Here is a 23,737-nt window from a genome sequence, read left to right on the forward strand (position 1 = left end):
TGGATGTGATAGCACTCTGCAAGCTGCGGCATGCTGTTCAACTGAGTGCCTGAGCCAGCAAGGCTCAAAGGGACACGACCGGCAAGTCGTAGGGGTGTGCCCACCGTGCCACTGAGCCCCTGAGAAGTCAGTACACAGGCATGGGGCCCAGATCATATTTGGGTCTGAAGCTGCCTACTCAGGCAGTAAAGAAACCTTATATAATGAAGTTAATATTACAGAGCACTTGTCTTTCCAGGGCAGGGTTCACCTTTCCAGCCACCCAAAGGAGGTCATGGTATCACTTTGGATCTGACTGAGCTTCTACTGAATTATTCACTAGCTATGGATACTAGCCCAGCTCTGGGGTCCCAGCAGTGGGCTCTCTGGAGAGGTGGGAAAGGATGCAGTGAGAACTTCCCAAATGCAGCCTGGGGTGAAAGTCCAAGAGGACAAAAGAAGCAGAGGCATGAGAGTCAGACTCTGGAGGATGCAGCAAACGGGCTGGGGGGTGCCAAGAACAGTCGGACATCCCAATATCCATCAGAGAGACAGAGGAAGGTTGGACAAGGCTACTGTTCCCAAAAACTTCACTCATTGCCTGCAGCCCCCACACTGCAGGGCAGGGGAGCCCTTGGTTCCTGGAGCCTAGACGGAATGCAGTAGGGTGTGTTTATTCACCTCTGCTTCTGTTTCGGAGCCCTCTGCCCTGCGGGGTAGAAACAGAGAAAGCCCAGACAGGCCAGGAGAAGACAAAAGAGGCAGAGGAGGTGATCAGGTTAACGATACTACATTTCCATTGCCTCATCTGGCACCAGAGGGGACAGAGGTCGCGTTTCACATCTCAGGGATGTGGTGGATCCAGGGAGGAATGTGCAGCAGTGGTTGGGGAGACCTGTGCCAGCTCCCATGACCCAAGCCCACATCACCAGGGCTGGCTCCTCGCCGTCTGGAACAGGATGACAGAGAGCTCCTGTTGCTGCTGTTAGGGGCTCTGGCGTAGGGTGGACACCCAAATCTTGAGCACACCTTCCACTGGGGTGCATCTGAGGGGGCTAAGGATCCCAAGGGAGGAAGGTGGGGACCTGAATGGAGTTTCCCACCTGTGTCTGGGCTGGCATCCACTCAGTCCCTAGGGGCTGCAGATACAAGGTCTCCCACAAGTGTTTCACCCGAGCTAAGACACAAGAGGGTTGAAAGTGCAAGACGCTGGGTCTTGTTAGGTAACTTGGATGTGATCTCCCTTCACCACCCACCCCTGGAATTCACTACTTCCAGAAGCCAGGGCTGATCTGGAAAACAGTGGGAACTTTCCATCTGGAAATTCATGAGGCTCCTGGGTGGCTCAATCGGTTAATCGTCTGCCTTCAGCTCAGGTCATAATCCCAGGGTTCTGGGATCAAGTCCTGCATCAGCTGCCTGCTCATCAGGGAGTCTGCTTCTCCCTCTACACCTCCCTCCTGCTTGTTCTCTCTCTTTCATATTCTTTCTCTCAAATAAATAAATAAAATGTTTTAAAAAGAAAGAAAGTCGTGGGAAAAAGATGAATAAAGGCTAATTCTAGAAGTCAGTGCCTCCTGGGACAACTAATCAAGCCCACAATCCTATTCTAAAAGAGAAGGCTGTTGCTCATGAGCTCTGGGGTCAGAGCTTTAGGTAAGGAGCAGAGTTCCCACCTTTTAGCCCCTCTCCTGATTGGAGAAGACCTTAAAAGGCAAGAGGTTTCACCTGAACAGGAGGAACACACACTAAAAGAAGAATTTCTTGATTCGCCAGGTACCACAACATATACTGCTATGAGGGTCCCGAAGGACCCTGGCAAATAGGGTCTTTTTTTTTTTAAGATTTTATTTATTTATTAGTGAGAGACCCATAGAGATAGAGATAGAGAGATAGATAGAGATAGAGAGAGAGAGGCAGAGACACAGGCAGAGGGAGAAGCAGGCTCCATGCAGGGAGCCCGATGTGGTACTCGATCCGGGGTCTTCAGGATCACACCCTCAGCTGAAGGTGGCGCTAAACTGCTGAGCCACCTGGGCTGCCCCAAATAGGGTCTTTTAATCACCAAGACAAGGAACAAAGGTTCATGGCAAATCCCAGAGGTGCCCTGCATTGGCCTGGCAAACAGCTGGCGGCATGGGCAGCCTCAGGAGTCTTTTCTGAGGTTGTTAGGGCTGGTTGCCTCTGGTTCTCCCTCCACCTGAGGAGCCTTTCCATGCAGAGAGGAAGAAAAGGGAAGAGGGGAGGATGGGATTGGGTGGTTGTCCTCTCCCGCAAGCGGGTGTGAGTTCAGGCTGGCACAGACCTGAGTGTGGACCTGAATGACTGAGCATGCAGAGTGGCACATGGCTCTGAAGGTGGATGCATTTGTGTGGAAGGGCCGAGCGACCCCACTGGACCCTAGAGCACGGCCCTCTGGCCTCCTGGGTGCCCTGGCCTACAAGCTCAGACATACGAGGAGGTCCCACAGATGAATGGTCTGGCCTCCCCTAGCTGTGCAGGGGCCATGGTTTGCAAACATCTCTCAGCAGAGCAGCCCCGCCCCCCTCTGACCCAGCAGACTCTCAGGCAAGAGCCTAGGGCTGAGGGTGACCCCTCACTTGCCATCCCTTGGAGTAAACAGGGGTGCTTACTCATGCCAGGGCAGAGGAGAAATCTTGTTGTCGACTAAGACTGGTGGAGGAGTACACAGGAGTACACTGAGGAACAGGATGCCCAGAGGCTGCTCTGGTTTAGGTAATGAGCAGATGAACGGATGAAAGGGGTTTCCCCGTCTGGAGCCTGGAGATAAGACCTCCCTAAGGCCACAGGAAATATCCAGTCATGACGTGATAGCTCCACCCTCTGCACCTGGCGGTGTGCACCTGGCCCTCTCCCACCCTGACTGCCCTGGTTCAGCAGAAGTCCTGCCACTGAGCACCTCCATACTGGTCTCCTACAGCTCCTTGACCCCTCCTGGGAGCTCCAGGCTCCCACGGCATAGCCCTCTGTGTCCTCAGAGGGCACCACCCCATACCACACAGAAGGGGAAGGGCAACCAGAGCAAGGTCAGGCGCCATCCTGGCAGAGCTGGCCACAAACCCCGCCTTCCTGCACTCTTCCTCTGCCGAGACCCTCCAGCCGGGTGTACCTTGCACAAGCCCAGAAGAGGTGTGGGAGCTGCGGCAACAGCTGGGGACAAGTTTTGAATAAGGCCAAGAGGGAAGTATTGACCAAATCAGATGTGGAAGAAATGAGGAAAAGGAAATAAAAGTCTCTGACCCCCGCAGGGGCTAATCCACTCCCTGAAAGGCTGGCAGCAGGAAATGAAGGCAGGACAGGAAGAGTTATTAGGTCTCTCTTAGAGTACACATTTTCTAGGAACTGCTGCTCAGCAAAAAGAGACAGAGAGAGAGAGGGAGAGAAGGAGAAGAGGCGGGGGGAGGGAGAGAAAGAAGAGTGGGAGAGGGTGACAGGGGGAGAAGTCATATACTGGGAATCCAGGTGGCCCAACTCCATTGCACCTGCACTCAGTGGTTCTTGCCGCAGCCCCCGGGACCCAGGATTCCCAGCAGTTAAGGCTGCCTGACACACAGATGAAACCTAGATGTCACCTGTGTTCTCTATGCACCTGCCAATGCTCCAGTGCACCGACAATTCGTGACCATTTTTTTCCGCTGTATAGCTGTCAGGCAGAGAGAGTAGCTACCTTTCCCCGTGCTCTACAAATAGTAGAAAGCAGGAGGTGGGGCAGACATAGGCCCTTGTTTTTGCTTTTATGGGGAAATCATTTAAGGCACGATGTCGAAAACAGCTCACTGGATCTGGAGGAAACAAGTGACAGCCAAAGGATGTCAGCAAGGCTGAGCTGCTTCCTAGGACTCAGTCCCAACTGTCCCTCTCCTGCACCCCTGCTGTCCTCAGGGCGCCAGGTCCCCTGCTCTCTTCGGGTGGGGGCTGGGTGAGCCTCTCCATGACAGCTGAGGAACTAGAGCTGCCTCCAGGCTGTTCCAGTAACTCAACCCCCGCCAGGGCCGCTCCGGTCCGAAAGCCAGCTGGTGAGTTCCAAACAATGGCAAGGGGTGTGGGTAGTGGGGGAGGCTTATGAATTAAAAATAGATGCTAGTAATCACCAGGGAGCTTGCAGAGAGCATGTGGAGCTGTGTTTACTAGAGAGAAGAATACCTCCTATTCATGCCCAGAGACTGAGGTGGAACCACCAGAGCATCTCACAGCAACCAATGGCCTCTGGGTCTGGGGGAGTCAGCTGACAGAACAGGCTTTCCTGATGGCCAGAAGACCCCTTTTCTCCTCAGGAGCCCTGCAGGGCCTCACCTATCCCTGGCGGGACAGTTACAGGACAGGAGAGCTGGCTAACCAAAGGGGGAATGGCACCCAAGTGATAACATCACCCTCTGGGGCCGAGACAAACCCGCACCCTGTGGCTACTGCATAAAAGGGTCCCTCGTGCTTTTAGTGACTCCACGTCTATTTGGCCTGGGGAGCACGCTAGAATGTAGGGTCTGGTCTCCTCTCCGTGGGAGTTAGTCTTCTCTCTGTGGGAAGTGGCTGGGTGTCCTCAGGCAAGCAGTCTCCTGATTTCTCGAGGCCTGTCTCTTCAGCTGGAAAATAGAGATAGTGCCTGCTCTGGCAGCTTCACGGGGATTTTTTTTTTTTTTTAAGATTTTATTTACTTATTCATGAGAGACACAGAGAGAGAGAGAGGCAGAGACACAGGCAGAGGGAGAAGCAGCCTCCATGCAGGGAGCCCGACGTGGGACTCGATCCCATGTCTCCAGGATCATGCCCTGGGCTGAGCCACCCCGGCTGCCCCACAGGGTTGTTGTTGCAATAACACGGCAGAGTTGGGGAAAGCTGCAAGTTCTGATACGGATATAAGACGATCAAAGGAGCCATCCCTTTCCCCTGACCACCCTGAACCCAGGGCACTGTGTCCCCCCCCTGGCAGCTGACCCAAGAGCGTCCAGCCCTGGCCTCCCACCAGCAGCAAGAGAACCCCGACCATCTCGGGGGCAGTGTGAAAACCAAGCACCAGCCACAGGCAAAAGCCTGAGGGGAAGTTCCCCAGCTGATGTGCCTGTCCCCATGCGCTGGGCCCCCTGCATTCCCCGTCAGCAAACATCAACAAGTTTCACCAGTTTCTAACGGAGCCCGCCGCCCACCTGCTCCGTCTGCTCAGCCGCCAGAGAATACAAGGTTCACATTCCCTCCTCATAAAGCAGCTGTGCTTCCAGGGACCCATGGTTGACAGAACTGTTCTAATTTGATTTCTAAAGTGTTTCACTGACTCAGCATGGAAAGGTGGGCCTGGCTGCAGCTGTATACCAAGCACTTGCTCACTACAGGCTGATAACTCAGCTCATTCTGCTGGGCCCCTCTGGGTCTCCACTCCACAAGGCCTTTCAGCCGACATATGCAGATCTCACTCTTGGAAAACACTCTCCACAGCTGAAACTATGCTTGCAAATGGTCCAGTGCCGTCATTTTAAATCCTATTATACACTGAAAATCCCCAAATATATGTCTCCAGCTTGGATCTCTCCCCAGGACTCCACACACACATCTGATTGCTTCTTTGGCACTTCCACAAGGATGTGACACAGCCATCTCAAACGTAACCCGTCCAAAACCCAGCTCTGATTTCTACCCCCCATGACCCCTGCCACGTATCTGTTCCATTTGCCTGTTTTCCCAACTCAGTTAATGGCAATTTCTTCTTTCCAGCTGCCAGGCCAAAAACCTGTGTGCCATCTTTGCCTGCTTCCTTTCTGTTATGCTCCACATCCATCAGAGATGGATGTAGCTCAAGCTCTGAAGTGAATCCAGGATCCAGCCCCTTCCCCCTACCTCTTGCTGCTCCCACCCAGCTGCAAGCCACCACCACCTCATGCCTGGAGAATTTCAACAGCTTCTTAGCTGGACTCCAGGTTCACACCCTGGCTCATAGCCTGTTCTCCACACAGCAGCCACAGTCATCGTAAAAGGTGTCACGCGTCTGTACAAAAGCCTTCAAATGACTTCCCGTCTCAGTTGGGAAAAAAGTCAGAAGTCTTATTCCTGGCTGGTGAGGCCCTATGTGGTCCGCAGCTCTCCTCACCCACCCTTAAAAAACTGACAAAACCCAAAATGCCTCAGGCCAGTATGTGCTGTCCTTTCTCCCCAGATGAGCAACACATGCTGCTCCCACTGCCATCTCCTCGATCCACTGAAACCGGTTTCTTGCTGGTTACCAATGACCCCCACTGTTTGACACCACCTGCGTACATTTCCGATCCCTGATGTGGCTGTCACTCCTGCTACATTTCACTCTGTTGATTACTTCCCTCCTCCTGAAAACTCCTTCCTCCTTTTGCTTCAGCGTCATCTCTCTCCAGGACAACTCCTACATGTCTGGCTCCTCTGTCCCTTATATGTTGGATCTGTCCTTGGCCTCCTGCTCACTCGATGTACGCCCTTCAAGGGTCTCTTCCATACCCTTGAGTTCAAGCTCAGTACTGATTCTCAGAGTGCCAGCCCAATCCAGATCTCTCCCCTGTGAACCTGACTGCCAGCTGGGGGTCTTCAGTTGGACAGCTCCCAAGGCACCTGGAACTCAATGTGTCCAAAAGTGAACTCATCACTTGTCTTCCAAAACCTGCTCCCACTCCTGTATTTCCTCAACTAGAGGATGTCCCGTCCCTCACATTGGTGAGCCAGAAACCCTGGAATCATCCTCTACTCTTTCCCTCTCTTTAGCTTCCTCTTCGCTTTCTCGCTGGTCTATTGATTCCAACTTCTGAAAGCCTTCTGAATTTGTCTCCTTTCCATCCTCACTACAGCCTAGATGACTCCAGGAGCTCCAAAAACAGTTTCCTTCACTTCACTCTTGCTCCCTTTCCTAGTCTATCTTCCCAGTCCTACAGTGAGATCCAGAGGGACTGCCTCCCTCTGCTTCCCACCTAACACCCATGGCTTCCCACTACCCTTGTGATCTGGGCTCTGCCTACCTGTCCATCAGTTCCCCGCAGAGCTGGATACTCAGGCCACAGTGAAGCCCAGCAGCCCCTTGCACCAGCTCACCAGCTTCTGTACCTGCTACACCTTCTCTCCTCTCTCCCCTAGTTCTTCTCTGGCTACTCCAAGATTCAACTCCATGGCTTCCTCTACAAGGTCTTTGCCAATTCTTTCTCTTCTCCCTGTCCCCCAAAGCCTCTATCACAACCTTATCACCCTATTCTATCCATCTGCCCATCCCCCTCCCTCCTACTCAGTAAGCTGTGTGAACACTGCACCTCCAGCCTATTCATTGTTACAAATGTTCAGTAAGTACCTGTTGCGTGAACAAAGGAATGAAGACAGAAATTCAGGAAGTACCACACTAGATTTTCTCCTTACCAAACAACCCTTAACAGATTCCCCTCCTGTCTTCTTTGTTGGTAATAATAATAAAAACAATACTGTGCCATGCTCCATGCCAAGTATTTTATACAAATATGAACCCATTCAGTCCCACAGCAACTCTACTGTTACCATCTTCATTTTTCAATCGGGGAAACTGAGGCACACAGAGGTTAAGTGACTGGTGCAGCTAGCAAGTGGCAGAGCCAGGGTTGGTGCTAGCCTGTGCTCCTAACCAACTGCATTTACTGCTTCTCGATAGCACGTTTAAGGTGAACGAGCTAGAATTGACATTGGCCTGAGCAAAATGTTATTTTGAAAAGCCCAGAAACACACAGAAGTGAACCATTTGGGGACCATCTCTTGCTTGGGGCTCAGGCCTACCTCTGACTCCTGCAACAGGGCAGAGAGCTCTGCGGGCAGCGGGTCTGGGGAAGCGCCAGGCAGGGCCCCCAGCTCAGCCCCCACCTCACCCCACCTCCAGGGTCCAGAGGCCCCACCGAGCCCCCCTGAGCCCCCTCACCTTGTCACCGCTGCCCTCAGCCTCCTCGGCCAGGAGATACACGTTGCCCCCGTCGGCCAGCAGCAGGGCCGTGTCCGTGGTGGAAGAGGAGCGGGGGCGGCACTGGTGCTGGTGCAGGATGGCGGCCAGGCTGCTGTCCTGGGGGGCCTTGCGCAGCAGGTGGGGGCTGCCGCGCTGGGGCTCCAGGGAGCTGCTCTTGCTGCGCCGGCTGCCTCCCCCGCCGCCCCCGCCGCTGCTGTGCAGGCTGGCGCCCCGCTTGATGGAGGGCCGGGAGCGGATCTGCTGCAGCACGCGGTTGAAGGCCGTGGGCCGCGCGGGCAGGTCGTGCAGGGACACGGCGTAGGAGACGCGGTGCATCTCCGGGGAGCGCTCCTTCTCGTCCGGGGAGTCATGGTCCGACATGCCCTGCTGCTGCTGGGGCTGCTGCGGCTGCTGCTGCTGCTGCTGCTGCTGCTGGGAATCCTGAGACGTCTGGTGCTCCCTCTCCCGGGACCGGCGCCGGCTGTGGAACAGGTGCTTCAGGCCGTGGCCAAACATGGAGCCCTCTGAGAGCTGCTGGATTTTCTTAAGGAGGAAAGATGAAGAACCCTGGTGAGTGGAAAGCTCTGAAATGCCCAGGTGGTGGGGGCAGAGCTGGGGGCGGGGGTGAGTCTGTTCTTGGGAGACTGGTGGAGCTAAACTATAAGTGTCCGAATCCCTGAGATCCTTGTAAATGGCCCATCATGCCTAAAAGGGTACCTTGCAGAAAGGTGGCACCCCACCCCACCCAATGGCCCCCCAGTTAACGCATGGCTCAGGGGTGCCAGCCATGGTATCTCATGGCTAGTCCAGGGCTCAGTGGCACACACCAATAGCACTTGGCTCCCAGGGTTGTATCCCTCTGGGTTGACCCAGCCTACCCTCTGGTCTCTCCCTCCTGCTACGGAAGCTCCTCTTTCAAGCTGCACTGGCTCTTTCAGACCACCAGGCAGCCATTTCCAGAGATGCCTCATTGCAACGCTCTCTGAGAAAATCGGGGTCATACTGCTGCAGTAGACACCACTAAGTGCCTAGTGCATATATATTCCTTTCTTACCAACCAAACTGCCTGGCCTTCATGCACCTGGCTGAAAATTCTTCCTCCATCACCCTCCCTTACAGCGAGGAGTAGCTACATGATAGCTTAACCCAACGGAAAGCAAGGTGGAGAGTTTCTAGCAACACTTGCTTTCCTAATAAAGATCCTCACCCTTCCTACTTCTTCCCATCTGGAATGTAGACGTAATGTCTGGCCATGCAGCAGCCATCCTGCAATTATAAGATGACTGGCTTGATGATGGAGGGCGTCACACACATGGTAGAGCTGCAAGCAACAGGCTTGGGAACTTGATGGTCCTATGGTGCCACCAAAGCAGTTGTGAATGCCTATCTTGGGATTCTGGCTACGTGAAATAAATAAACCTGTCTTTGTCTACAGAACTCTAGTATGATTTTCTGTTATTTATAGCAAATCTGATTTCTTTTTTTTTAATTTTATTATTTTCAAATAATCTCCATACCCAATGTGGGGCTCAAACTCACAACCCTGAGACTGAGTCACATGCTCCACCAACGGAGTCTCGTTCCTGATATGGTTGGCAATAAAATAAACTCTACTTGAGCTTCCAGGTTGCTGAACACATCCACGTGCCAGGAGGGTGGCACACCCTAATTCCATCAGGACAGAAGCTCCTGTACTCAGGACCTTTCCAGACTGACCTCGTCCCATGTATTTCTCCATCCTACTAGTCATCTGTATCCTTTACAATACCTTTATAATAAACTGGTAAACATAAAAAATGAATAATAAAGGTCATGTCTTATAGTGTAGTCAATAATGTGACCACTTCTTTAGAATGAGGTATCTAGGGATCCCTGGGTGGCGCAGCGGTTTAGTGCCTGCCTTTGGCCCAGGGCACGATCCTGGAGACCTGGGATCGAATCCCACATCGGGCTCCCGGTGCATGGAGCCTGCTTCTCCCTCTGCCTGTGTCTCTGCCTCTCTCTCTCTCTCTCTGTGTGTGACTATCATAAATAAATAAAAATTAAAAAAAAATAGAATGAGGTATCTAAAGAAGTGTCTTTCCCCTGAGATTGGAACAAACCACATAGGCCCCACAGCCCAGCACTGCCCTGGTCCCAGTCTTTCCTCTCAGCTCTCCTGTTCCCCAGGCAGGACTGCTCAGGCCAGGGCCAGACAGCCTGTGGTCAGGGCGCTGGCTTATTTGGCCAGGCCGAGCCTCAGGCAGAGAGCTTTGGAGCCAAAGCGAGGCTTGGGATGTGCGATGTGCAGGACCAGGTAAGAACCCACACTCTGTGACTCCTAAGAGGGAAACTCAGAACCAGGCCATTTGGGGCTCAGTGAGGCACTGCATGTCTCCATCTGTGAGGAGCAACCCATAATCTCATGAGACAGATTCATTTTTAAAAAACAGTACAAAGGAAAAAAAAAAAAAGTCCAAAGAGTCACATGGCCTGAATTTTCTTTTTTTCTAGAGACAAACTCACAGAGCAGAAAACCTCAGACACAGAAACCAAGAAAAAAAAAATCATGTTTAGATCTGAATTAACTGACCCACCTCTTATTGTTTCTTTACACCTCTGGATGGTTTGTGGAGACAGCTGCATGGACCTCTGGATGTCAGTAACTATACTACTGTGTATTTGTGTAAACATTTAGGATTTTCATTTTTGGCCTCATTTGAGTCTCTCTACAAGCCTCAAAGTAGGCAGGGCCCTTCCATTACCCATTTTACAGACCCAACGTGTGACATCAGTACAATCCACCAGAGACACCAGGGACACATGGTTTACAGTGAGTTTTTTTGTTTGTTTGTTTATTTTTTTTAAGATTTTATTTATTCATGAGAGACACACAGAGAGAGGCAGAGACATAGGCAGAGGGAGAAGCAGGCTCCGTGCAGGAAGCCCAATGTGGGACTCAATCCAGGGACTCCAGGATCACACCCCAAGCCAAAGGCAGATGCTCAACTGCTGAACCACCCAGGTGTCTCTTGTTTTTTCTTTTAAAGATTTTTTAGGGATGCCTGGGTGGCTGGCTTAGTGGTTGAGCACCTGCCTTTGGCTCAGGGCATGATCCCCGGGTCCTGGGATCGAGTCCCACATTGGGCTCCCTGCACAGAGCCTGCTTCTCCCTCTGCCTATGTCTCTGCCTCTCTCTGTATGTCTCTGTGAATAAATAAATAAAATCTTTAAAAAAAAAGATTTTTTTAAAAAATTTATTTGACAGAGAGAGAGAATGAGCACAAGTAGGGGGAGCAGCAAGCAGAGGGAGAAGGAGAAGGAGGCTCCTCGCTGAGCAGAGAGCCTGATGTGGGGCTCAATCCCAGGACCCTGGGATCATGACCTGACCCAATGGCAGATGCTTAACTGACTAAGCCACACAACTGCCCCACAGTTTACAGTTTTCAAGATGTTTTTCCTTTTACATTATCTTACTTAATTTTCCCAAACACTAATAAAAGCAATAGTAATAACATTTCCACTTTTCAATGAGGAAATGAGGGCTACCACCATTCCTTCTCAAGAATTTAATTCTGGGGCAGCCCTGGCAACTTTAGGTTGCTCAGTCCCATGGGAGTTACCATCCCTACAGGGCCAGCCTGAGGCAGGGCCAACATGTCCAGGGCAGACAGACCAGGGAGCACACTCTGCCATCAATTTGGAAATGGCCAGATCCGTGGTTTCCAGACCAGGAACAGCCAGGATACTCCTTCCTCAGGCCCAAGCTGATACCAGACCCCCCTCCAGGCATCACGGATGGGGCCAGCTGGCTCTGGCATTTGCCCAGCTGCTCCTGCCAAACAGTCACATTACATATTACAAATTGTCCTTCGAGCATTCCTTCCAGGTCTTTGTGTCCTTTCCCTACCACTTCTGACCCAGCTTCTCCAACTCCAAGGTCCATCTTCTATATCTGCTCAGGTCCCCTCAAAAGTCTTCACCAGAGGTCCCAGAGCTCTGAGCCATTTCCTCCCCTAAGCCCTGGGAAACGGATGGAGGAAGCGGAGGTGCTGTGGCCAACAGCCACCACTGCTCTGTTGCCTCAAATCCTAAAGTCCTTCGCCAATTTATTTTAAAATCATATGGCATTTTTCAAAGTGCTTCCCAATTTATGCTATCATTCCTTTTTTTTTTTTTTTAAGATTTTATTTACTTCTTCATGAGAGAGACAGAGAGAGGCAGAAACACAGGCAGAGGGAGAAGCAGGCTCCATGCAGGGAGCCCAACGTGGGACTCGATCCCGGGTCTCCAAGATCATACCCTGGGCTGAAGGTGGCGCTAAACCGCTGAGCCACCCAGACTGCCCTATGCTATCATTCTAAGCTGATGCTAGCTTGGCCTCAGGCGGGAGGATGGGACTGGTATCAGCATCTCCGTTTTGCAGATTAAAAAAACTGAGGTACAGCACAGTGCAGTGGCTCATCCAAGTTACACAGACAAGCCTCCAACCTCCAGTCTGATTTATCTTTGATGGCTCATACACTGACTGCAAGACTAAAGCAGATGCAGTATTTACAGACATCTCAGAACAGTCTCACGGGCAGGATTAAAACAAACCAAAAATGCCTGGGCCAGGGGAAGATGGGTCCCCTGAACTGTGGTGGTCAATCTGCCTGTGCTACATTGTGGGATGAGGGTAAGGGCTTCAACCACTGTGGGCCTTCAGTTCACACCTTCCTCATCTGCAGGTTCTGCAGGTGAAGGAAAGCCAAAGATAGTGGCTGGATAACTGTAGGACATTTGCCCCAGCAGCACCAAGGAGCCTGCTAAAGTCTGCAGGAAGCACGAGGGGAAAGAACAAAAAAGAAGTCAAAGAATAATGGGATGGGGGGTGTTGCTTCAAATGAAGGGCTTGTCCCCCACTTACAAAGTGCAAGGCCAGAAAGCTGGGGGTGCTTCTGCATGCAAGTGTCAGAGAGGAAATGGTTGAGGAGTTTTGACATAATGTGGTAAGTGTTTAAAAAAAAAAAAAAACCCAAACACACAAAATCAACAACTCAGCAGATAACCAGCAACAAGTTTTGGAAGTGAGGAAAACCATGGTGACTAGCTTCGGGGAACTTGGCCACCAACGCAGCAGAAAGCACCACCTGCTCTGACTAACAGGTTCCAGCTACTAAATGTCACTTGCTTTTCCACACTGACTTTTGCTTTTCCCCAGCTGCCAGAAACCATTTTGGTGGCCAGACGAAGCCATGTATTAGAAGAGAGCTGAGATGTTTCAGAGTTAGGGGTGAGATGTAAACAGAGCTCTCCCGGTTGATTAGACCGCGGGAGAACTGTCCGGGAGCTGGAGGCTGGGAGCTAGCCAGAGAGGACGGCTTCCCAGGACAGGTGCTGAAGCCCGGGGGCGGTGAAGGCTGAGGCGTCTGCTCTCCCCTCCTCTGGAACTGATTTTCAGGGCAGAAAGGACCCCCTGTCCTTGGGCTGCCACTGGATGATTTCTGAAAGATCCTTCCTGAGTAGGCTGTGGTCTCTAAACAGGCTTTATCCGTTTTCCTCTCTGGGTGTGGGTCCCCCCAAAGAGGAAGTTTGCTCCAAAATCTGCAAACGCAGCTGCACGAGACCAAAAAGTAAAATGCTTTGGGGTACAGTGTCGTTGGCACCATCTGGTTAAAAATAGCCAAAAGTGGCTTCTGATTCCTACAGGTCCCCATGTTCTTAACTCCCAGAAAAGCTAGGAGGATCCTAACAAGTCACGCTAACCTATAGCTAATTACCCCAACCTGACAGCTCACCTGTCAGCTACCTGACAGTAGCCCTTCCTCCTACCTGGGTTTGGAACTCCCTCTGCCCCACCACCGCGTCGGCTGGGAGGGTTCAATGGGGTGACTGGGTCACCGTGAGCCTTAGCAAGCCTAGGTCGCCAACGTTCCTCTATTTATAGGGTCTCTATGGAAACAGGGCCAGCATTAGAGAGCTAATCGCTGTAAAAACCCACAGAGTCCTACTCTTGGGATACAAAGTGGGTTGCGGAAGTCTCCAATGGCCCTTAAGAAGCTTTGGGTGGGGAGCCTGGGGCTGGAGCTGGTGAGGAACCCTGGCCCCAGGTCTGCCACCCACCAGGATGATAATGGAGAGGAGGGAGTAGCAGTGTTCAGGCCTGTCTGGGGTTTCTGTGAGAAACACGGTGATGGGGGATGCCTGGGTGGCTCAATCGGTTAAGCAGCTACCTTTGACTCAAGTCATGATCTCAGGGTCCTGGGGTCGAGCCCCACATTGGACTCCCTGCTCAGCGGGGAGTCTGCTTTTCCCTCTTTATCTGCCTCCCCCCCCCCACTGCTGGTGTGTTCTCTCTCTCTCTGTCTTGTGTGTGCTCTTTCTCAAATAAATAAAATCTTTAAAAACAACAATGATAAAAAGAAACACAGTGATGAAAGATTTTTCTAATCATTTTTTCTTCCCCAGATTCCCAGCTGACACTTAAAAAAACATCTCAACACGGGAAAACGACTTCCCCCTTCTCAATTGTACTTTCATGCTTCCTTCCTTCATCACTTAGAGAATTCTGCCAGGCCCCAAGGAAGGCTGGGAAGGTGGCTGCATCCCCCCCACAGAAGCGGCTCAACATATACCAGCACCAGAGATTTAAAAGGTGACCTGTGGGCAGCCTGTGGCGCAGCGGTTTAGAGCTGCCTGCAGCCTGGGGTGTGATCCTGGGGACCGCGGATCGAGTCCCACGTCAGGCTCCCTGCATGGAGCCTGCTTCTCCCTCTGCCTGTGTCTCTGCCTCTCTCTCTCTCTCTCTCTCTCTCTCTCTCTCTCTGTCTCTATGAATAAATAAATAAAATCTTTAGAAAAAATTAAAAAAAATAAAAAGTGACCTGTGTGCTGTGTCCTCTCTGCCCCTCATCATCCTCCCCACCCTTCACCAGCTGCCCCTCCATGCAGCCAGGTCAGGTCTCATCACCCTGCTCTGAACTCCAGAGAGCTCATTATCTGCACCACTCACCTTGCAATTAATCATGTGCCTTGTTACAGGGCTTTTAGAGCTCTCTCAAACTGTTGTCCAACTTTTCACCTGCTTATGGACAGACTCCTCAACGAGAATATGAGCGAATGGAGGGCAGGAGTGAGTTATATCATCTCTATCTTTGTGTCCCTAATATTACCTGGCAGTTGCTGCATAATTATTTATTTGCTGAGCAGAAACTATCCAAGCCTACAAAACCCTCTTAGAAAGGATTTAATCCTTAGACAACGACCTTTTCCAAAGACATAAAATGCTCAGTCAGGCAGCTTTTTTCTTGTGCCTAACCCAGATCCCTCCTGCTACAGTTCAAAACCTTATCTTAAGTCTATGTCATCTCAGTAACTGCCAAAACTGAGCTGGCTTGGAAGGAGATGAACAGAGGCCCAGGAGCCTGAGTGTGTACGCTGTCTTTTCACGCACGGCTTGGGTCAGGACTCATGTGCTCACAGCCGGCTTCGTTCTCCAGCGTGGACATGACTCAGTTAACTTGGCTGGAATAAAGAAGCCTTTATAGCCACTTGATTTGAAAAGTCAAATATTGCTTTTCTCGCACAACCACAAAACATACCTGCCACCCCTCAATAGCTATGCTCTAACTTCTTTTTTTTTTTTTTGAGCTATGCTCTAACTTCTTTTTTTTTTATTTTCTTTTTTTTTTTTAAGTTCTGATTCTTTCTCAGAACTTTTTTTTTTTTTTAATTTTTATGATAGACATACAGAGAGAGAGACAGGCAGAGACACAGGCAGAGGGAGAAGCAGGCTCCATGCACCGGGAGCCCGACGTGGGATTCGATCCCGGGTCTCCAGGATCACGCCCCGGGCCAAAGGCAGGCGCCAAACCGCTGCGCCACCCAGGGATCCCTATGCTCTAACTTCTTAACGTGGAGAGAGGCTTAGGTGTTTGGGTGATAGAGGGGGACTGTGTCCAGTCTTGGCCTCATTCTAAGAACATACCTTCCTGGTCTGTGAGGATTTCAAAGGGAGATGCCATTCCTTAGAGAAGAGATGAAAACAGAGAAGAATTTTGGGTTGGCTTCCCAAACTACCACTGAGAAGCCACCTGAGCTTTTTTCCTCCCAGCTCCTAACATTTATGCTTAAAAAAAAGCTTCCACCCAGGACACTGGGTGGCTCAGTCAGTTAAGTGTCTGCCTTCAGCTCAGGTCATGATCCCAGGGTGCTGGGATCGAGCCCTACATGGAGCTCCCTTCTCAGCAGAGAGCCTGCTTCTCCCTCTGCCTCTGCCTGCAGCTCTGCCTGCTTGTGCTCTCTTTCTGTCAAATAAATGAATAAAATCTTAAAAAAAATAATAAATAAAACTTCCACCCAAAATTCAGATCTTATCCGATGTTTTAATTCCTTTTTGAGGGAGAGGGAGATGATGTTGCTAATGGGATTGGCAGCTAAGGACAATCAGATACATAAAAAGAAGCACATTCTGTAAAGACTGAGCCTGCAAGACAGTTCCCACTAGCACTATGAGGGCAGCTGTGAATTCATCTAGAACCCGATATGTGGCAGGAGAACAGAGAGCTTCCTTTGCCACATGCTTTTCCATCGGTCAATTCCTCCAGAGCCCATATGCAAGGCTGCTCCGAATATTATCTAAGGCAGAGGGGGTGGGACTAGAGCAATCTTGGGCCTCAGGACCCCTACCCTCTGCGCATCAGGTGCTGGTGGGGTAAAAACCAGGCAACTCAGCATTCTTCCCACCCCTATACTATCCCTGACTATTTACAAGGCTGAAAGCACAACTGCATTCTAGTCAAAAAAGACCCTTGGCTCCACAAAGCCCCTGGCACTTGCTATTCGACTTCCCCATTTAGAAAGTCCCTCTTCTCTTATTTAGTCCTTAAATTCTACTCTCTCTTTAATAGCTCCCTGTAGGGGCACATGGGTGGCTCAGTCAGTTAAGTCTCCAGCTCTTGATTTCAGTTCATGATCTCAGGGTTGTGGGGCCCAGAGTCCCACATCTGGCTCTGCAATCGGCACAGAGTCTACTCGTCCTTCTCCATCTCTTTCTCCCCCCACACATGAGTGTTCTCTTTTAAATAAATAAATAAATAAATAAATAAATAAATAAATAAATAAATAAATAAATAAAATCTTTTAAAAAAATATCTTGCTCTCAGCCCATCTCTTCTGATCAACCCCCATGTGTTTCTGACTCCATCGAATGATGATCAAAGTACCCTTAAATATATGTGTCCTCTGATGGATGATTTTCAAAAACTTTCTCTTTTTTTTTAAGATTTTTATTTATTTATTGAGAGAGAGAGAGAGAGAGAGAGAGAGAGAGAGAGAATGGCTGGGACACAGGCAGAGGGAGAAGCAGGCTCCATGCAGGGAACCTGACATGGGACTCGATCCCGGGTCTCCAGGATCACACCCCAGGCTGCAGGCGGCGCTAAACCGCTACGCCACCGGGGCTGCCCTGGTGGATGATTTTCTTGCAAGCATTTCACCCTGTTTGACTGGGAGCTTATCTGGAAGGCCAAGGTAGTGCTGTTGCCAAAGAATGAATTTCCCCTTCCCCTGATCCTAGGTCTACAGCAATCCTACCTCACTGATGAAATCTATCCTGGCCTATCAGCAAACCTGAACACATTACCTCCACAGCTGAACTAGAACTCTACCACCAGAAGCCTCCACTAGAGTCCCAGAGCACATGCACTCCTTCATCCCACCCACATTCTTCTCCTTCACTGAGGAACTGGAGAAACTGAAACCCATAAATTTGATCAAGAGCTATGGCCTTAAAATAAATAAAATAAAAAAGCAAAAATAAAAAACAAATAAGGGGTGCCTGGCTGGCTCAGTCAGTAGAGCATGCAACTCTTGATCTTGGGGTCGTGAGTTCAAGCCCCACGTCAGTTGTAGAGCTTACTTAAAAAAAGAAAAAGTCAGACAAAAGAACAGAGAAACAAGCAGGGGCTTTTGGGAATGTCAATGTTCTCCATCTTGACTAGGGTGGGAGGTAGATGGGGTGTCTGTTTTGCTGTTGTAAACTGTACATATATGTTTTCAGACACTTTTCTGTACAGGTGCTATTTCACAATTTAGCACAGTGCCTTTCCACTAAAGTTGTTCAGTGTCTGTTGACTCACCATCCCTTCCCCAGAGGACTCTCTACAGGAGTACTGAAGGAACACAGGCCATTCTAGAGGTGCTCACGCCCCCATGTAGGCCAGGAAAGGTGGTGAACCAGCAAGGAGAACCACACAGTCCCAGCCTGGGGCTTTCCGCCAGCTCTTTGGCTTCTACTTGCTTTTTCTCATCTTCACGGTGAATAGGCAGGAAGGCCAGTGCATGGTGTAAATGGAAGGAAAGGAGCTGGAACTCACGTGAGTCTTCAGTCAAAAGGACTTCAAACCAGGACTGTAATAACGGACCTCAGTGTACCCCCCATTTTTTCCTTCTGGGAAAAATATTAATAGTTCCCAGAAATCCCTGGGGAAAGTATTCACAGGGGCTTTTGGGAAAGAAAAAGAGTATCAGGGGAAAGCCTCTGGCCAGCACACCCAGAGTCTTCCTTCCTCATGGCTGCAGAAGGGATGAAAGAGTTGGTGATTTCCTCCTTGCCTTGAAGCTTCTAGAACCCAGGACAGAACCAGCTGACTCCTGTGCTTAGCCACTCATCCCAGGCCTCAGCAACAGCTACCACATGCTGTATTTTGAATAGGAATGTGTGCTCCATGTTCCTTTCCCGTGAGTTCCTCCCCACTCTCATTCTCACTGGAGCTGGGTTTTCTTGCTAGAGAATTCCACTGTACTTTTGGTCAGCCTACTCTCTCTGTTACCAGCTATCCAGGCCTGTCCTCCCAACCAGCAGGGAATCTGGTAGCCACAAAGGACTGGATGATGATGATGACAAATGAATCAATACATGAACTAGGACCTAGCCAGGCCACAAGCAGCTGGGCAGTGGGACTCTGGATTGTGGGCTCCTGTTGCAGGGGTGTCACTCACATCAAGTGTGTGGAGCAGCTAAGAAGGCCCCCAAAGTAACTGCATGAGCCTCCTGTGGGGCAATGTCCCTTTTCAGGTGATTTTTTTTTTTTAAAGATTTTATTTACTTATTCATGAGAGACACATAGAGAGAGGCAGAGGCATAGGCAGAGGGAGAAGCAGACTCCCCGTGGGGAGCCTGATGCAGGACTCAATCCCAGGACCCCGGGATCACAACCTGAGCTGAAGGCAGACACTACTACTAAGCCACCCAGGTGCCCCTTCAGGTGATTTTTCAGTAACAATGATATCATTGCTCCTTTAAGATTGCTCTGTAACTATGTTTCCTCTTTTCACTGGCCCTCTTGCGCCATAATCACAGATCCCAGACCACTGTAGCAGAAATTTACAGCGCAGGGTAATACGCTCCATGACACCAAAGGAGCGTGGAGGGAGATGAAAGGAGTGCCCGAAGCTTGTGGCTGCCACTAGTTTGGGCACTCAGATCCCATTGGCAAAGACTAAACTCCCTCCTGCCCCGTTGCCATGGAGGTACTTCTGACAAAGCCTCTTATTTGTTTGCCCCTTTCACAAGATGACTCCCTCCAATGTGCTCAATCTATCCCAATGCTGGAGCTGCCACAAGAAAACAGAAGTGGGACTAAGACACCAAAAGTCCCTATCTCCAAAGTTTAAAATGAAAACAAAACCAGAGCTGCTGATGGTCTTAGGCCAAACACAGGTGTGGGGCAGGAGGGGTTTTACACAAAAATTAAACTTGGCCCTTTCTGGTACCACCACCATCTCCAAAACGAGTCTGCCTCCACCCAGTGCTAGAGCCAGTTGTGGAACTTCTCTGTCACTGGAAAACTGCCACCACTGGTAAACAACTTTTCCAGCACTGGAAACCAAGTCTGGACACATTTCAATATTCTTATTTTTTTTCCCCCAGAAAAAAAGGTTCAGAAAAGTTGAGTGATTTGCCTGAGTTCACCCAGCAGATCAAATTCCAATGGCTCCCAAGTTCAGATCTGGTTCCAAATCCCTACCCTGTAGACATGTTTTGATAAAGCAGACAGAGATAAACAGGAAAAGGCCCTTGCGTGTCTCCCCACACTCCCACCAAGCAGGCAGTGGCTACACTCTCTCCTCCTTGTTGCCAGCCTGGGTCCACATGGCTGTGATCTACCCTGGTGATGTATTTGGGTAGGGGGTGGGAGGGTGAGGCTCTTTTTCTCACATGGAATCTTAATTCTGCTTCGGAGAAGTTCAGCAGTTAATATCAGGTGTAGGGTTGCTGCTGTGTCTGCCCTGACCCCAAAATGGTGTCACCAAAAAAAAAAAAAAAAAAAAAGAAAGAAAGATGAAGAAGAGAGAGAGATGATATAGGAGGGTAGAGATGAACGAGCTTCTTAAGGCAGCAATACCTAGAGACAAAGACACCGCAGCCCCCACACCACAACCAGCCCACCTTCGCTCATGTAGGCAACCGAGGGAAATGAGTGGAGCTGGCGGTTTCCCACTGCTGGCCCAGGCTGGAAAGTGGGGGAGTTTCCACAGGCAGCTTCTCAGAAACTCAGGGCAAGGGTCCCAGCTGGCCATAGATTCGGGGTTTGCTGGCTCAGAATCAGGCTGAAGTCTGCAGCAGAAGGCTCACCTCCTTCCAACGTCAACACGAAGGGCACCCGTTTCTCTTCATCATCTCACTTAAGATAGGAACCACACCTCCTGACCACACAGGGTGGGCTCAGAGGTGACAGCTAGGACAGACACCAGGGATTTCTTGGGCCTGATCGAAGCAAGAGTCTCCTGTGCGGAGCCTGACCAGCAGAGCTCATCTTTCGATATAAGGCTTGCCCTCAACCTCTGAAAAGGGCAGCAGTGGGACCAGGGGTCACATTCACATAACTACCACAGTTCCACAGCTTTCTGAAGTACACACAAGCAGCTAGCTGTCTCCCTTCCTATCCCTCCCCAAGGCACACAGACAGGTAACACACACAGGTAAGAGCACACTCACCTGCGCTCTGACTTCCTGACTCTGAGCTGCTCAGGCCAAACGAGGAATGTCATTGGCTTATTCTGGTAAGCTCCTTAGTGGCTGCTGCCATAGGATACAGGCTTTATTTAACATAATGGAGTCCTTTTGCTCCCCTAGCCCAGACCTTGCACCCCCTCTGGAGAGTATCTCCCCCGAGGCATCAATCTCCAAGGCATCTAAGTTCCTTCCTTGGGCTGACATCTCGTTCAGCCCGGTGGTGAGCCGGCTTGCAAATCCTGAGCCTGCAGTCCCTGTGGCAGCTCCCGCAAAGGTGCATCATTTATTCCCGCTGCTGTCTTAATTAATATAGAGACATATTCGACATGGCTCGATCATTGTCTCGGCAACCGCAGGCGGAAAATAAAAGACTCCCAGCTGCACGTGATCGGCTCTTTCCGATTCTGGTTCTAACTGCCGGCTCAGCATGTGTGCGCCCCAAACCAGCCCAAGCACCGCTTGGCCACCTGTCAGTTCTCCACCCTGGGGGTTGGTTCAGCAGGCAGGCAGGGATCTCCAAGCACTAGCTTAACCTCTGGCTCCACCTAACGGCAAGAAATCCACACTCCCCTTTCACAGATGGACAAACTGAGCTTCATCCAGGAAGGTCCCAAGGGGAGGAAGCTAATTCAGCAAAGGAAATGAACGGTCCTCTGCTGGGCCTCCCACGCGGCAATTTCCTCCCCCTGCCATCTTACGGGAGGGAAAGTGATGTCAACTTTTTAGTCAGCATCTTGGATGTCTCCAGCCCTTTGTCTGCGAACAGCACTTCACACACATTATTCAGACAACCTCGGGTGGGTGAGTCACTAGAACGTCTGCGGAATAACGAGGAACAAACACAGAGGCCTGAAGTGGAGCTGCAAGACGGAGGCACAGAGGGTACCTGACGTCCAGCCCAGGCTTCCGGCCGAGCATCCTCTCTGACCTTTGCCAGGCTTCCCCATCACTTCCATCCCGCGAAAGCGCTTCTGCGTGGGGCGGGGAAAGCTAAGTCGCCGGCTGGGCCCGCCGGGGCAAGGTCTGCTTTAGGCTCACCTTTAAGTCAGGAGGCTTGCTCCGGGGCCCCGGGTTGGGCGCCGCGCCAGCGCCCGTGTCTGAGGCCGGCGCGCCCGCAGGGTCAGCACCCGTGGCCTCCCCGGGCCGCAGGTCCGCGCGCGGCAGGTGGCCCGCGGCCTCGTCCGGGCCGGCTCCATCCTCCTCGCCCGGCTGCTGCTGCTGCTGCTGCTGCTGCAGCTCCTCCGACGTGCACCTCTTCATGGTGTGTGTGGGTCGGCAAGGGGAACCCGCCCTCCCAGCGCGCGGTCTTGGGGGAGACCGCACCCCCTCTGGCCCTCGGAGAGCGAGGCCCAGCGTCTGAATCAGTGACGAGGAGGGGAGTCGGCGGGCCACAGCCTCTCGGATGAAGGAATAGACCTTTCACTAGGAGGGCGAGGGCGGGGCGAGGGCAGGGAGCCTTGGCCACAGCCTGGAGTGGTTCATCACGACCTGGGGAGCGGAGGCAGGTCACAGTCGAGGCTGGGCGGCAGGAGTCCTTGGCCGGTCATTGCAGCGGGAGGAGGAAGACGGGCCCCGGCCCCGGCCCCCCCGCCCCCCCCCCCTCCCCCTCCCCCTCCCCGAACTTTCTGCTCCAGGGTGCGGGCAGGGCGGAGGGGAGCTGGGCGGGCGGCACAGCGCATCCCCCCCCCCCCCCGGCTGGCCGGGCTGCTGGGCGAGGCAGGGCACCGGGCAGCCGGCCGGGCAGGTCTTCGGCGGCCGCCCTCGGCGCGGGCTGCAGCCCCCCGGCCCTGCCGCCGGCCCCCCGCCCCGCCCGCGCGCCCCGCTCCCGGCTCCCAGCCCGCCGCGCCGCCTGCTGCAAAGCCGCGGCCGCGGCCCCAGCCCGCGGCGAGCGCGCAACCTACCCCGCCCGCGACGGGGAGGGCGGGAGTGACAGCGGCAACGAGCCAATGGGAAGGCCGGAGGGCTGAGGGGGCGGTGCGCGGCCGCGCTTTCAGGGTTGGTTGCACCGCGCGGTCCCCAGGGGAGGTCCCGAGGGCTCTGCCTCGCGTCCTGGCGCTGCGGGGCGCGGGCTGCGGAGCGGAGGCGGGGCGGGGCGCGGCAGCCCCGGCGCGGTCTGAGCTGGAGCCGGGGCCCCTCCCGGAAAAGGCTCTCTCGGGACCACCTCCACCCACTCGTGTCATTTGCCAGGGAGTGGGGCGAGATAGGGAGGTTGATCATCAGCGCATTTTGCTCTAACTTCGCACGTTACGCGGATGCATCCCTTCGGGGAGGGAGATACTGATCCCCACTGGGATGCAGGGTCTGAAACACAAACCTGTGCCTGCACTCAGAGCAGCAAATGCCGAGGGCCGGGGGTGATCTTGTGCGCCATCGCCCCTTCTCCCACTTTAAAGCAACTATCCTAGATGAGGTTTAGCCTCATGCTCAGAAATTAGAAAGTACTGAATTATTTAACACAATGATCCAAACTGTGAAAAGGCTTTTAAATAAGAAGGCGTGTTAATGGCAGGAGGTTGATGCGTATGGAAGAGAAGAAAAAGAATACAATCTCTCTCTCTCTCTCTCTCTCTCTCTTCTCTCTCTTTCTCTCTCTTTTTAACATAGATCTCAGCCAAACTGTGCTAGTAATCTGGAGGCAGACAACTGTAAATAATGGGGCTACCAAGATATGGAGCGGAGTAAACTCCATCTGAGTGTCTACTGTATGCTTACTACGGACAGGATGCTTTTTGCCCATCCAGCAGCCTAGACCATTGGTCCTCAGAGAATGGTCCTGGAACCCAGCAGCATCAGTATCACCTGGAAACTTAACAGGAATACAAATTCTTGGACCCCCAGCAAGACCGACTGAATCAGAA

General features: G+C 51.9%; 1 protein-coding gene across 3 annotated transcripts in view; it reads right to left on the reverse strand.

Moving 5' to 3' along the window:
• Positions 1–22,443, reverse strand: part of TMCC2 (transmembrane and coiled-coil domain family 2) — a 40,281-nt gene extending 17,838 nt beyond the window's left edge. The window contains exons 1-2 of one of the 3 annotated variants that reach the window (XM_055334310.1): positions 21,918–22,443; positions 7,880–8,443 (exon numbers count right to left, since the gene is read on the reverse strand). In XM_055334310.1, coding sequence (XP_055190285.1) covers positions 7,880–8,443; positions 21,918–22,139 — 786 coding nt within the window. In that variant the 5' untranslated portion in view covers positions 22,140–22,443. Of the gene's footprint in view, positions 1–7,879; positions 8,444–20,312; positions 20,451–20,861; positions 21,895–21,917 lie in introns of those variants that run through there. The other 2 variants (XM_055334311.1, XM_055334312.1) reach the window with 2 other exon arrangements.
• Positions 22,444–23,737: the final 1,294 nt, after the last annotated feature.

Source organism: Nyctereutes procyonoides, unplaced genomic scaffold (genome assembly GCF_905146905.1).
Source record: "Nyctereutes procyonoides isolate TBG_1078 unplaced genomic scaffold, NYPRO_anot_genome, whole genome shotgun sequence".
NCBI classification, from domain to species: Eukaryota; Metazoa; Chordata; class Mammalia; order Carnivora; family Canidae; genus Nyctereutes; species Nyctereutes procyonoides.